Source organism: Schistosoma mansoni (assembly GCF_000237925.1).
Source record: "Schistosoma mansoni, WGS project CABG00000000 data, chromosome 4 unplaced supercontig 0032, strain Puerto Rico, whole genome shotgun sequence".
Taxonomy (NCBI): Eukaryota; Metazoa; Platyhelminthes; class Trematoda; order Strigeidida; family Schistosomatidae; genus Schistosoma; species Schistosoma mansoni.
This window is the reverse complement of record NW_017386017.1, coordinates 132,860-147,088: the sequence shown is the minus strand read 5'-3', so window position 1 is coordinate 147,088 and position 14,229 is coordinate 132,860. Positions and strand designations below refer to the sequence as shown.

General features: G+C 39.6%; 1 protein-coding gene across 1 annotated transcript; it reads left to right on the top strand.

Moving 5' to 3' along the window:
• The first annotated feature begins 8,611 nt into the window (after positions 1-8,611).
• Positions 8,612-13,715, top strand: Smp_008580 (sugar transporter, putative). Its single transcript, XM_018791100.1, has 3 exons — positions 8,612-8,710; positions 8,749-9,083; positions 12,646-13,715. Exons 1-3 carry the CDS (start codon positions 8,674-8,676, stop codon positions 13,363-13,365), a joined length of 1,092 nt encoding a protein of 363 aa, XP_018645620.1. The 5' UTR covers positions 8,612-8,673; the 3' UTR covers positions 13,366-13,715.
• Positions 13,716-14,229: the final 514 nt, after the last annotated feature.

Below are 14,229 nucleotides of genomic sequence, written 5' to 3'. Positions count from 1 at the left end.
GTAAATGTTCGGTGATATAGAGCGTTTTTCCTAAGGCTTTAATTTGAGTCCTCAAACTGACTCAGTGGCTTACGTTTTGATACGATCCACAGGCCTACAAACTTTTTGCAACGCGGAGGGAAACAATATATTTCCATACTGGAAATAGAGCTTAATAAAACTGGTATGAAGTAAACAGAAAGTCCTCCTGCTGCACTGACTAAAAATGCGCTCCAAAGTTATCAATGCAAGGTTTGTTTTAAAGACCAAATATCAGACCCCAGAGGAACGGACAAGTAGATTCTGTTGTGTGAGAAAATGTAGTGTTTGACCTGACCTTAGAAAGTCAGTTATTTGAATATTATTTAAACCAGTCTACCAGTGGTAACTTGACAATTGTCAGATTTAGTTTATTCATAAGCCGTGTACGGCTGGCTCCATCAAAAGCCCACGAGAAATCCGCTATGTCACATTTTATTTTTCCTTGCGATCAAGCGTAGTGGTTCACCTGTCTACCACAGTCTTCAGATTGGTGATGCTCGAATATCCCTCTCACAGAACGTGTCGTTGCTGTGAAGAACGTTCATAAGTAACAGTCGGTCACGTTGACCATCATATTCCAGGGATTCCATAGCCTTTGAGAGCATTGGATGAAGTGCTACTTGTTACGGGAGAACTAAAGACATTTGGCTGGTTAAAATCTTTATATTGTACATCAATTTTACTGTGTTTTTGGATGTGTTTGTTTTACTTAACCTTTGGACTTGTTTGTTTGTATCATTCTTTTCAGACATTTCGGTTTCTTTTGTCATTGGTTTGGTATTTGGGGGTTTTTGCTCCGGGAACCTACAAAATTGAAGGTTTGTTTTGTAATTGTTATAATTATTGTTGTTAGAACGACTTTGGTCGATTATTTGTGAATTGCGAATAAACTTGTCATCAAAATTGGAGTTTTGGTTCTCTTGCCTACTTGAGTTCGTGATTTGCGAATATAGGTGGCCAGTACTTCAGTAGTTGGAACGGGCAAATACTCATAATTGGACGTAACACTACTGGTTGATAAATTGAAGGCTATTTAAATTGGCCTCTAGGATGAAATGGGCCAGTTTCCAGTTTTCGGTGTTCAGCTATGGTTTAGTGAATGTGGTGTTTACAAGACAGAACCTTCTTGTTTCCTTATAGCAGACTGAACCACATTCAGGTCAGAAGTGTCCTTATTTAAGTGCTGCAGTTTTCAATACATCTGTGCAATCCCGAGGTTCACTTCTGAAACGTCTGTTAAGTTACAGGTAAACATCTCAATAATGTGAATTGTATACAATGTTTAAAATGCTTCAAATTACTATTTTTCCTGGAATGTCGCTTCATCACTTTAGTTGTCGGTAGAGCCACTAGGATCTAACATCCGTTCAAATTTAGATGTTTGACATGTGACATGAGAGGGCATGCGACTGAATGAGCTTTCCGGATTGCAGACCGAATTGTTGATCAGCTTAATCTGATACTGAAGTCTTCAGTGTCGGCTATCTCGTGCGTTGGTTTCTCGTTTGCACAACTTGCCTGCGTACAGCATCTTCTCTGGTTCATTTGTATCTCTCGCAATGGTCCTTTTGAAAGATGTGATTTTCTATGAATTCTGTGATGAAGTGATCACTTTTTTGAAAAAAGGGCAAGATTAAAACGTTTTCAACGAAATATTGTTCGTTTGTGTGGGTGTGTTACAAGAGCTAATGTGTATATCTACTTCTCTATTGTGTCGCTGACTTCACGTTTCCGAATAATCTTAGTTATTCAATAAGATTAAGGAACTGAACTTCTGAAAATTCGTCACCTTCAAAGTTCGTCCTCTTAGCCAAGTTGACTTTGAAGTTCCCACGATTGGGATCTGAGTGTTTTCAAGAGGGTTTGGGTAGGATTGTCCCTGCGGTATACGATCGTCGAAATTGATGTCAGCGGTGGACTTTCTGAAAGTGGCTCCGATAAGACATCTCTAGGCATCAATTCATATCTCTGAACGTCATGCAGATTCACCGAGACTGACGGAATTTCGAGTATCGCTCAATGCTCTACCAAGCAAACATTTAGGTAGAAGACAGTCCAGTCTCCTATTCCGGTTTTCCTGTGTCCATAAAACAGAAACATGATAAGTATTGGGAGCTCATGTTCCATCAAATGTGATGCTCGTGTTTCAAACAATAATGAAAAATAGTATAAATCCAGAAAGAACCGGAATAAACAAAGAGTATTGCAACAAACTGTGGAATGCACACGATTCTGTTTAATTCGCCATTAGGTTGGTTTAAAATAAATCCCAAAACAGTTTAGATGAATGTGCGTCTCTCATGAACCTGAGATTGCAGAAGCTATTAATTAAACTCACCCTTAGTTTCCTGAATTTTGTAATTGTTTTTTGTCAGTGGGATTTGAAAATTGAAAATTAAGCAGGCTGTAGTCGAGAAAAAGATGCACGCGGATAGTGTATAGTTTAAAAGGGAGTAAAATGTTGTGTGAAGAAATGAAGTTAAGAAATAGATCTAACTAACTGTCCAGTGTTTGCATACATTGATTGCTAGATTATGTGTAGTTACATCGATCAAGCTCCACATTTGGAAGTACTGTAGTGGCATTGTTATTCATGGTAACCACGGGCGCGCGGTAAACCCACTCAATTTCGTATCCTACCAACGTCACATTGATTCTGGTGGGAGAGTAGTGTAGTGACACGACCGAAAACACACGACACATGAAGCCGAGCATATAACTAGTGTAAAGATTTATATTCAGCAATTGACACAACGAGAAGGTTACCAACGGAGAAGGTGGGAGGGATTAATAGAGCTTAATCGGGTGGCATGACTCAGTCTTGCAAGCGTGGTCATTTTTGTGCAACTTATATCTTTTATTCATATTAAATATACTGTTCTCTCTCCGGCCTAAACGCGTTCTCTATCATATATTTGTTATGTTACGATAGGACGAGTCAATGTAGACAAGGATGTGACTTCCACTCAAGATCTTGTGGATTGGGTGGTCATACCGTGACAAATCTACAATTTTAGGATTAGTTCTATCATTAGCGTAGTACTAAAAACAAAGTAGACCATAATTTATAGTGCTTTATGTCTTAACGAACCCATTTTATTGAAGAATTTAATTACTTATAAATTTTGTTAATGGATTATTGTATCTATTCATAAGTGTAGTTCATCACATATTAGTATCGCTCCGGCTAATAAGCTGATTTTCAATAATCACCTTTGCTAAATAGTACACGTGAGTAATGATAAACAGACTATTACAATAATCAGTTATTAAGAATAAAAATCAACCAATCAAGATTAATGGAACATGAGAGTAATTAACAGGCTGAGTCTCTTTTGCTGGTTTAGCCAACGTAGAATTACGGTCCTCGTCAGTGTTATCACACTTAACTATTGTACCAAAACAATAAACATAAGCCACAACTGTAAATACTGTTATGCGGTTATCTAATCTACCAGGCCTTACCTGGAAGTCGCATAATTATCGACGCTGTCACGTTCTGACGTGGCAGTAAGCAGTTGAGGCAAAGAACTTCAGAAGAACATACTTGAGTTGGGGAGAGTAACACATTTGATATAAAGGCGACAGGTTACACAGTGGTGACCACCTTTGCATGACTGAGCCATGCTACAACCATTATGTTTTTCCACGTTTCCGATTTCTGACCTCTAAGCGTTAAATGTTAAACATGTATCTTCTCAGTTATCGAATATTTTGCTTCGACGGTGGCGTGGTTAAGAAACAATAACACTATACTACTCTCCTACCAGAATCAATGAGATGTTAATTCAACTTAAAGGTAAGTGGAACTGTTGTTCTCCCGAGTTTACCAAAAGATTAATAAGAATCCTCTGAGTATTGAACACCTTGAAGATACCACCAGTATTGCAGTTTGGCAACGCTTTACCAGTAACACCTTCTATAATCGAATCGCGCCCACCCAGTTCAAATCAGAAGTCAGATGCGAAGAGGTAGGAAAGATATATTTGATGCGTTATCAATATATTGAGAAGCGTTTGCTCTAATCTGGCTAGTGAACGTAGGAGCTGTCCCATGCTGGTTCATAACGTGATCTGGTACGGATGCATAACCGAAAGCCTTCAGTTAAACAAGTCCACTTAAAACAATGTGGTCGGCATCCAATGTCGAACACTTAATGAGCTATTGATTTTGGGAAATTATCTACAGCTACAGATCACACCCCCCTAGTGAGGTAGTGATGACCCTAAGACGTGACCAGCCAGAAGTTTAAACCCAACGAGTTTGTCGTCGGTAAACACTCTTCTGATAGCTTGCTATGTTTAGCAGCGTCTGGTCATCTTTCCTTACACTAAGAGACCATAATGTACAACATAGTAATAAGGAAACAAAGTACAATGAAAATTTCGATTCCTTGTGAAGCTTCGTCGTTCTTTCCCAGCCGTCCTGGAAAAGAGAAAAAATAGGACGTGTGAGTGCATGTCGAAAATGCACTCGTACTTGCGTAAGGACAGAAGATGAGCGGGAAAAAAACAAAAACTAATACATTTGCGACAGCGTAAAAGCGATTGGAAAAATTGTTTTTCTGTTTTGTTTTTTTATCAAAAATATACGCTTTTTAGTCAGAAATTTTTTTGGAATAAATTTACAAAAACGAGCATAATAAATGTTTTTGTAATATATAATGCAAAGGAAAATCGGGATAAAGCTTGTGTCTTATGTGCAATAGTCGTTTAAATGTTCTGGAAATCTTACTCTTCTTCCAGAACGCGTTGTCCTAAGTTTATTTTCAGACGCTGATGGAGTATCAACGTGCGTGTCGGCTGTCGTATGGTGTACTACAAGTGTAGGAGCCGTATCGTTCGATTGTACCGAAGGAAAATCGACGTAGATAGGATTTCTTTCCAAGTACGCTGCTTTTAGGCGATCGATGCTGATGCTATCGTTAGTGCCGTTCTTATCGACTACATAGTACTTAGGTTCACGCTAAGGAACTTTGAAGTGTCCTTCGTATGCTGATTCGAGAGGTCGTCGAGGTGAGTCTCGACGAACGAAGACATGTGTACTATTTCGTAAGTCGGGTTGAACGAAAACATCAGTTGATTGCGGTTGAGTATAAGCAGGTTGGACTGAACGCATTGCATTTGTAAGCCTGCTTGTGTAAGAGTTTAGATCCGTGTTCAATGAAGAAGCCGAAGGATCCGTGGATTCTCCTGGAAGTCGGAGTGTTGGTCCATAAACGAGTTGAGCTGCAGTGTATCCAATGTCAGCGTTCACTGCATTGCGGATACCTAGTAAGACGAGTGGAAGAGCGTCTGTCCACTGTGAAACGTTTGTAGCTGATAGCGAATCTTTTAGTTGTCAGTGAAAAAGTCCTACCAACCCGTTTGCTTGTGGGTTGTAGGAGGTCGTTCGGAAGCGCGTGTGGTCAGACAACGGAAATGTCCAGATTCCAACTTGCGTCCGCGGTCTGTAGCAATCGTTGAAGGGCAGCCAAAATTTGCTACCCATCGTTCGACGAAGGCGCGGGTCACCGTTTCAACAGTAATGTTTTTAATAGGTACTGCTTCAGGCCATCGAGTGAAACGGTCTACTCAGGTTAAGAGATATGAGTCGCCATTTAAATCTGGTAAGGGTCTCACCAAATCCAGATGAACATGGTCGAAACAAGCATAAGGGGTTTTGAAAGAGCCTAAGGGACATTTGTTGTGTCTAGTGACCTGTAAGCTTGATGGATGCCCGCACACCTGGATGAGAAAGACTGTGTAACGTATTGAAGTCATTGCGTCGATAACGTTTCTGCACGATTTGGCGATCCCTATCTGTAGATGTGTCACAAGGTAAGGTTTCCTTACCTGTTCCCATCTGTTTAATACGCAGTTTTAGAATTGTCGAGGATAACTCGTGCTGAAGATCAGTGTCTTCTTTTTGAAGCTGAGCGAGCTTAAGAAGGTCGATTCCTTGGAAACTGTTCAAGGAAGTTATACGAGACAAGTCGTCTGCAACTTGATTGTTTTCTCCAGAAATGTGTTGTGTTTCTGAAGTAAACTGCGAAATGTAGTCCAGTTGTCGAGACTCTTGAGGAGAGTACTTGTCTGAAGATGAGCTTAAAGAGAAATTAAGGGGTCTATGATCGGTAAAACGTGTGAATTCTATTCCTTCGATGGCATGTTGGAAATGTCGTACAGCACAATACATAGCTAGGAGTTCCGTAACTGAAGTTCTGTACCTCGATTCAGTGTCTAGCAACCGTCTCGAGAAAAATCCTAAAAGTTGCCAGGAGTGATTGACCCATTGTTGCAATACTCTGATTGCTGAGTCGGATGCGTCTACGGCGATACTAATGGGTAATAATGATTGATATGATGGGTCTATGGTGTACTTAATTGTGACTTGCGATAATATGCAACGAGAAAGAGGAATTACACAAACAGATAACTTAGTGTTTCCGTCTATAACCTTCGTTTGCGTGGGTCGATGGGTAGATTATGGTATTGTAGCAGGTCTACACCAATGATTGGCATAGAAACATCTGCGACCACGAAATTCCAGTAGATGGGTTTCCGTAAACCCACGTTAAGGTAGACGTACCTTTTCCCATTTGTGGCGATCGTTTTTCCGTTTGCCGCCTGTAAGCTTAAAACAGACTCATGAAGCCTGTTGTTAGAATTCGCACGAAGAACGCTAACTTCTGCTCCAGTGTCGACAAGGTAGCGAACTGTCGTTGTCACATCCGTGATGTATAACAGACGGCTATGTTCGCCGGCTACGGTTGCCGTTAACGCGTGCCGGCTGGAAAGTTTCCCGAATTGTTTTTCGTGTCATTCGATTTTGAGGTCGGATAATTGCAGGGTTTCCTGCAATTTCTAGAAGACTCCCCATACTGGTTATGATACCAGCACCAGTCGAGGTTATCCGCCTCTCGTGGTCTAGAGACAGATCGCCTACGTGAAACGCTTCTTCGCGGGGTTTGTGGCCGTCTACGGTCATTAAGAAATTGAAGATAGCGTGTCAGTGCATGACATAGTTCCGTGATGTCATTCTGGGTCGTTTGAGGTTTTTCTTTGACTGAAAAAAAACTGGGCATTAGTAGATTTCGTGATTTCTAAGATGCGGCCAGTTCGTCTACGGCGTTGTTTTGAAGTGAGACCAGAACTGCTTGCACCTGTCGCGGGAGTTTGCATAAGAAAAGTTGTTTGAATAGGCTTTTGTCGAAAGTTCTTTGACCTATCACCTCTCTGCAATGGACCAATGATTTATACTTGTGCTCATCGGTTGATGGTGCACACAAATTAGTTGCAAGTATCAAGTTTGACTCAGGAAAGGAATTGACTTATTTGGATTGGAGTGGCTATGAGTTGTTGAATTTGGTAGAACTTATATTTCGCAAACACAGTCGACATAACTTTGTGAGCTTCCAGACCAATAGATCTTTACAAGATGACAGAAAGTGAGTACTGCCTATAAGATGACCAAGGAGAGCATAAGTTGTATTCAACAGGAGTGCTAATGATAACGACTTGAATTTTTTTCATTGTTTAGATAAATTTTACAGTGATTTTTTAATATCGAAGGAGAATTTCATCCAAAATAAACACTTACTCTTATTATGTCAAGAGCTTGACTTAAAATTTCTTTTCTTTTGGCTGCTTCAAATGTTATCGTAAATTTCGGGTGGATTGCATCATAACGTTTGTTTAAATCTAGGGGAAAGTAGAACAAGATTAAATTCAACGTCAAGTGTGTTTACGCCAAGTTTGCGCAAGACTGCGCAGTTTTATTCTTAATGGCATCCAAAACGTTTTACTAAGGTATAGTACAAAACGACGTGATAGCTAACTATTAAAGATGAACTTCTGAAACATGCGGTATATAAGTACGTTGGGTTTTGCTAAAAATTAACTTCACTTGTTAATTACTGAGAAAATTAAGTTAATTGAGTGTAAATTTTGGGGAAAGATAGACACGTCAGTGTTAATATTAAGGGAAAACTGATATGTTGGTGATAATTTTCGAGAAAAATAGACAAATCGGTGTTAATGATGAGTAGACATCCTAAGGATAGTAGGAGCGTTAATTTCGAAACATTTCCCTTCAAAGGAGGGATTCTGGAAAGAAGTACGCGCCATTTATCTTAGTTTAGGGAAAAAGATGGCACCTTAATGCATTGTCGGCTATTTTTGTAATAGCTCCTCTTAAGAGTTCCTCGCAAGATTTCCCCTCTTTTGTTTGCTTGCCCAATCCATGGGTTGTATGCCCTGATTTAGAAGCGCTAACTCTCAACCTATTATTATGTTGCACGTTTTCCCTCGAGCCGTACGATTACCGTGGAACTCCAAAGTATTTCATCCAAGCGGTCGACACCTGCTTAAGTCTTGATGGTAATATTACGTGTTCTAAAGATAGCAGTGTATTGTGACTTTCAACCGCTTAGGTGCAGGTCCTAGCCTTGGTTCGCTTATTTCTGTTTGGACATCCTCGTGTAATCACTTGTCCTAGTGCCTACAATGTGGCTCAAACCTAATTACGAGCCTTAACCTAGTTGTTTAGCAAAATATGACTGTTTCTTATCGTTCGTGAACATGTACATAAACTTTCTAGCTTTGATTTTTTTGCAGGTTATTGGACGTTCGGGTGGAATATTCCCATTGTTCTTGTCTATCTCGTAGTTAAATGGTTTCGTGGATAGATAAATCTAAAATCCTACAGAGTAAGATGTGCTTTTTACACGCTTGTTCATTGTCATAGGTGATTTGTTTCTTGGACGTATTGCTTTATTATCTTTGGTTGTGCAAAATGCCGCTGTTGTCCTTGTGACTCGATATTCTCGTGCTAGAGAAGGAAATTTGTATTTTCCTACAACAGCAGTGGTGATGAGTGAATTAGTGAAACTTCTAGTTTGTTTTCTACTAGTTTTGTTCGAAGAGAAATGTTCTTTCGTCTCTTTTATACACAGTTTAAGGGAGAATATATTGAAAGATCCGAAGGATTGTCTTTTGGTGTCCGTCCCTGGAATGATCTACACAATTCAAAACAACTTGCTATTTGTTGGTTATTCAAATTTAGATGCTGTTTCCTTTCAGGTTAGTCACCTTGCGAACTATTTAGTGACTATCACTAATTTGTTAAGAAATTCATCTAGTTTTCTTGTATTTCTATGTTGATATAGTTATTTCAAGGTTTCTGTTCTGTAGTTAGGCTTCGGGGTTTAATTTATGCGCTATTTCTGTTTCATATGAATTTGTCAACAGATAATAAGATCAGGATATATATCTTACGTCCATATTCTGCTAATGATCTAGGAAGTAAGTAGTGATTAGTACGTAAGACAACTAAGAAATTAACAACAGTTGAAGCTTCAACTTCAGATCTTTATAATGAAGGTTAGATTTTGTGCAGTGATATAGAAGACTAACAATGTATCATCCATTCAAGGCAGCGTAGAGCCTGGTACATATGTACATCGATTCAAGTTATGATAGCCCGTTGGTATAGCGAGGTCAAATTCTCAGAATCTTCGGGTAGTAGACGTAGTAACGGTATTGGTAGTAGTAGGAAAGATCAGTGTCGAAGATACGATTCGAGGAGATATAAATTAGTGAAATGAATAAAAAAGTATGAAGGATTTAAAAATTCGGGATGTAAATGGAGACAAGGTGTTAATGCACTTGGATCATTGTGAACAATTTTGAGCCGTGTCATTCAAGTTTCTAACCATTGGTTACGATAATTATGGAGACGGAAACTAGTATGTCTACACCTGTTAACATGTCTGAGTCCAATAGTCATTTTCTTGATGGACTAATGCAATGTTGTTGTTTGGCTGCCCCTAGGTTTCTCGCAACGTACCCATTCGCTGAACGACATCACTGGTCAAAATAGACGGTGGGTGGGAGTACGTGACAAATATCCCAGTCACTTAAGTTGGTGAATACTTACCACTTCACTAACCAGTTTGTCATCTTTACCTATTATTCTAAGCCTAACATCAATACTGCTCACTCGTTGGTTTCAAAATACACGAGGAATGGCTCGAAGACATGATGGAATACTAGTAACCTAGGAACATCCTCTATTTTCAAAAGGCATGTTTCACATCCATAAAGTAGAGCAGAGCGGACTGCTGCATAGCATACTAGTCGTCTAGTTGTTAGGTGGATGTCTCTCCTATACCACAGATGATGCAGGTTAGAATAAGCATAGTCCCTAAGCAAAGTCTCGAAAAGCTAATCTATCAGGAGCCATTGCTCTGTCACTTTAAGAATGCTATGCGTTTTTCTATCTCTTTAAGAGTTGGGTCAGGAGGAATTGTTTGATAAAACTGAGCACTTGAGGAGTAGCCGGAGAGAAGTTAGACTGTTCTAAGTATTCTATCCATCGTTTCAGTTCCCTCGGTTCAAGGTAGATTATTGTTCCATCATTTTCAGAAGCAGACTTACTAACCCGACTATTAAATACCTGTTTCTGTAGTAAGTCTGAAAAGTTGTCTGCTGTGGTCTATCGTCACCATATGTTGCATCGTTTATTGTCTTGGCTGGCCACCACTGCTCATGATCATTGCGCAAACTATTTGTCAGCTTGTCTAAGTTGTCTTTGCTCATGAGAAACAGTGGTCCATTGTATCTCTATACCTCCACTGTGTGGGGCATCTAGTGGGTTTATTATTTAAACACAAGCATTGGTACAAGGAGGCACCAGATATATATGCGCTACACAAATCTCATTTGATTTGTGTGAGGGCTGGGTTACTGCTCGCGTGCCCAAGCCGAAGCAGGTGGTTTTCTCAGGGTGTCACACCCGGAGCCTTTGGCCTTGAAGGCCTAATTCACAAGGCAGTGGAGCAACTTCAGGAGATGCAGTCCCATGGTAGCCGGTGACCAACGATTGGTTCATACACCGTTTGTTCCTTCAGGATACTGAAGCCCATGTGTACCATTGGTTTGGAATCACGGTTTCCCTACTCCCTTAGATAGACCCTCTGTGCCCACCAACCTGGTTCAGGCGCCGAACATTCGCTTTTCGTCCTCTCAATTTCGTAAACAACAGTAATGCCACGAGAAGGCAGTGAGTAGGACTTGTGTGGCAGAGGCTATATATTCGCGTGGCCATGTGAGAGCATTTGGAGAGGGAGAGCAGGCTCTCCCCACTCTCGGCCGTACCAGGGCATTTGGGGGTTTATTAGGTCTGTCAAAACATCCCCTACTTTTGATCGATGTGCTGTATTTATTTATTTATTTAAACACATAAATATTGGTACAAGGAAGCACCAGATACATATGCGCCATACAAATCTCATTCGATTTGCTTGAGGGCTGTGATACTGCCCAGGTGCCCAAACTGAAGCAGGTGGTTTTCTTAGGGGCCCACACCCGGAGCCTTTGACCGAAAGATCTAATCCACAAGGCAGTGGAGCATCGTGAGGAGATACAGTCCCATGGTAGCCGTTGACCAACAACAGGTTCATTCGCCATTCGTTCCACCGGGATACTGGAGCCCATGTGCACCATTGGTTTGGAATCAGGGTTTTCCAACTCCCCTAGGTGGACCCTCCGTGTCCACCTACCCGGTTAAAGCGCCGGACATTCGCTTTTCGTCCTCTCAATTTCGTAAACAACAGTAATGCCACGAGAAGGCAGTGAGTAGGACTTGTGTGGCAGAGGCTATATATTCGCGTGGCCATGTGAGAGCATTTGGAGAGGGAGAGCAGGCTCTCCCCATTCTCGGCCGTACCAGGGCATTTGGGGGCTGACCATCATATATAACACTTTTTAGTTTCATCATTACTAAAGCTTCGACCTAATCTTATGCTTTTCAACATAGGATACCGAGGTTAGTAGTGGTTGGAGATGAATATTTTTACACCCCAGGGCCTAAATGTTTATAGCCCTCCCAACTCATTCAGCGTTCTCACCCAGTTTTATGTATTTAGCCTTAGCATCCCTTAATGGTTTCTTCAGAAATCACACTTCAGTGTCTAAGAATTGCAGTCAAATGATCATACTAAAAGGTTGGACGTAGCAAAGTTGTTCTTTCGTTTCCATAGGGAGATTTTGTTAGTCAAACAGCTCACCTGTTTCGTTAAAATCTTCAGAATTTTTGATGGTTGAGACTCGATACCACTTCACTTGGGATAATCAGACTAGACAATGGGTTAAGCCAACTTTGCTGCAACGTTTTGTATTTGAAGTAGAAAATGCATGTTTCGAAGGCTATTTTACTAGTATCTTCACTAGCAAAGCACTTTATCATCAGTGTAACTAAGTTTGATGAGGGTCTCTATCTAGGAAGTCCACTTCTGACAAGTTTGATAGAAACAAAAGTTTTCCCAAAAGGATATAAGTAGAAAACAAACGTCTTTATTCAAAACTGAAGACTAACTGATGAATTACGTACACAAGCCCTTCAAGTTTACGTAGATTCTTAAAATAGTGTGGGAACTTAAACCCCGGGATAGAATATACAAAAGATTTGGCTTGTGTATCGTTGACATGAATGTAAAGTTTATATTTCGGTTGTTGAGTTGCAGTCATTTTTCAATCGACATCAAGTTATTAGTTGTATTTATTCTGTAAGATTTCTATATCTGTCGAATCCTATCGCCCTTGTTATTGTTTTTCGTGCATGACTTCCATTGTTTTCTTTTAGATATCATATCAATTGAAGATTTTCACAACAGCAATCTTCTTTAGAATAATCTTATCGAAACATTTAAGTCGGATACAGTGGTGCTCCCTAGGTGTTCTGTTCACCGGTGTTGTATTAACACAACTGAGTGATGTAGTCGATTCTAGTACTGAAAAAACGAAAAATGTTGCAGAAAATAGTAATCTACTTGTCGGTCTTTCTTCTGTTGTATTGGCTTGTAGTTGTTCGGGTTTTGCTGGTGTTTTCTTTGAGAAATTATTAAAGGGTAGTCATAAAAGTGTAGCTATACGTAATATACAGTTGGCATTCTACGGTGTTACAGCCGGTATCCTAACTGTCTATTTGAAAGATGGTAAAGAGGTTGCTAGGAAAGGGTTTTTCTTTGGTTACGACTCTGTTGTATGGGCAGCAATATTAATTCAATCATTAGGTGGTTTGCTGATCGCCGCAACTATTCGGTATGCCGATAATATACGCAAAGGATTTGCCACATCAATGGCTATAGTGCTTACTTTTATTTTATCAATATTCTGGTTTGATTTTAATCCGACAATCTTATTTTATGTTGGTGCTATCCTAGTAGTTGTTGCTACTATCTTGTATTCATCTTATCCCCCTTCAAATAATCATAGTACTACTACTAACAATAAGATAAATGGTGTGAATTCATTCCAAAATTTCTTATCGGAGTCGAATTTCAGACATAATTTATCTGTCTAGCTGTTTCGATTTTCGCTATTGAGTATTTGGTAACTGTGATTTAATTTTTGCCTTCATCTGCCTTTTAAAAATTATCAAAATACATCGCTATCAGTTGAAAATTACTCTGAATACTTGGATTTTTTAGGATGTTAACTTCCCCGTGCTTCTGTTCATTTGGTTCTTCTGTATTTTTCCCACGTATCTGTGATAGCTAGGATATAAAATCTAGCTACTTTCGTTTTGTTCTTTGTATTGTATCTCTCAGAAACTTCTGATTTCTTTTCTCATCTTTTTAATAATAAATGTTTCGGTGTTTTGCCAATTACTAGCTCTAAATAAGGGTTGTCAAAATACATTACTTTCACTTGACGCCTTTTGTATGACAGTTTGGGGAGAGGAGGATGAAAGCACTTATAAGATCAAAAAGGCATAAACAATCTAGTTTGTGTGGAGTTTAGTGTTTTGAGATAGCAGTTTAGGAATCCTTATAAGATATTTAAAAACCAAAGTATTAGGGCGAACAATTTTTCCGGTAACTTCGACATTAGGCTCCACACTTATAATTTCAAAGTTATTTTGTAAAGGCCGAAATAAGGCATGGTAGTAAATTGGACGATCTCTCATTAGGAACGGTGGACTTTTGCGTTTGTTATTATATAAATTTGTCATTTGTAAATTAGGCAGGTCATTTACAAAAGGGCAGAGTTTCGTAATAAGACGTCAATTAACAGTCAGTATTAATAATAAAGTAAATCACGCGAATTAAATTCATCGTAGAAGGAAGTTAGTCTGGTTAATGCATATAATAATAGTAGTGGTAACACTGTATGGATATAATACAAAACAAGTGCTGTCAGGGTAATTATAATAAGAAACCCATGT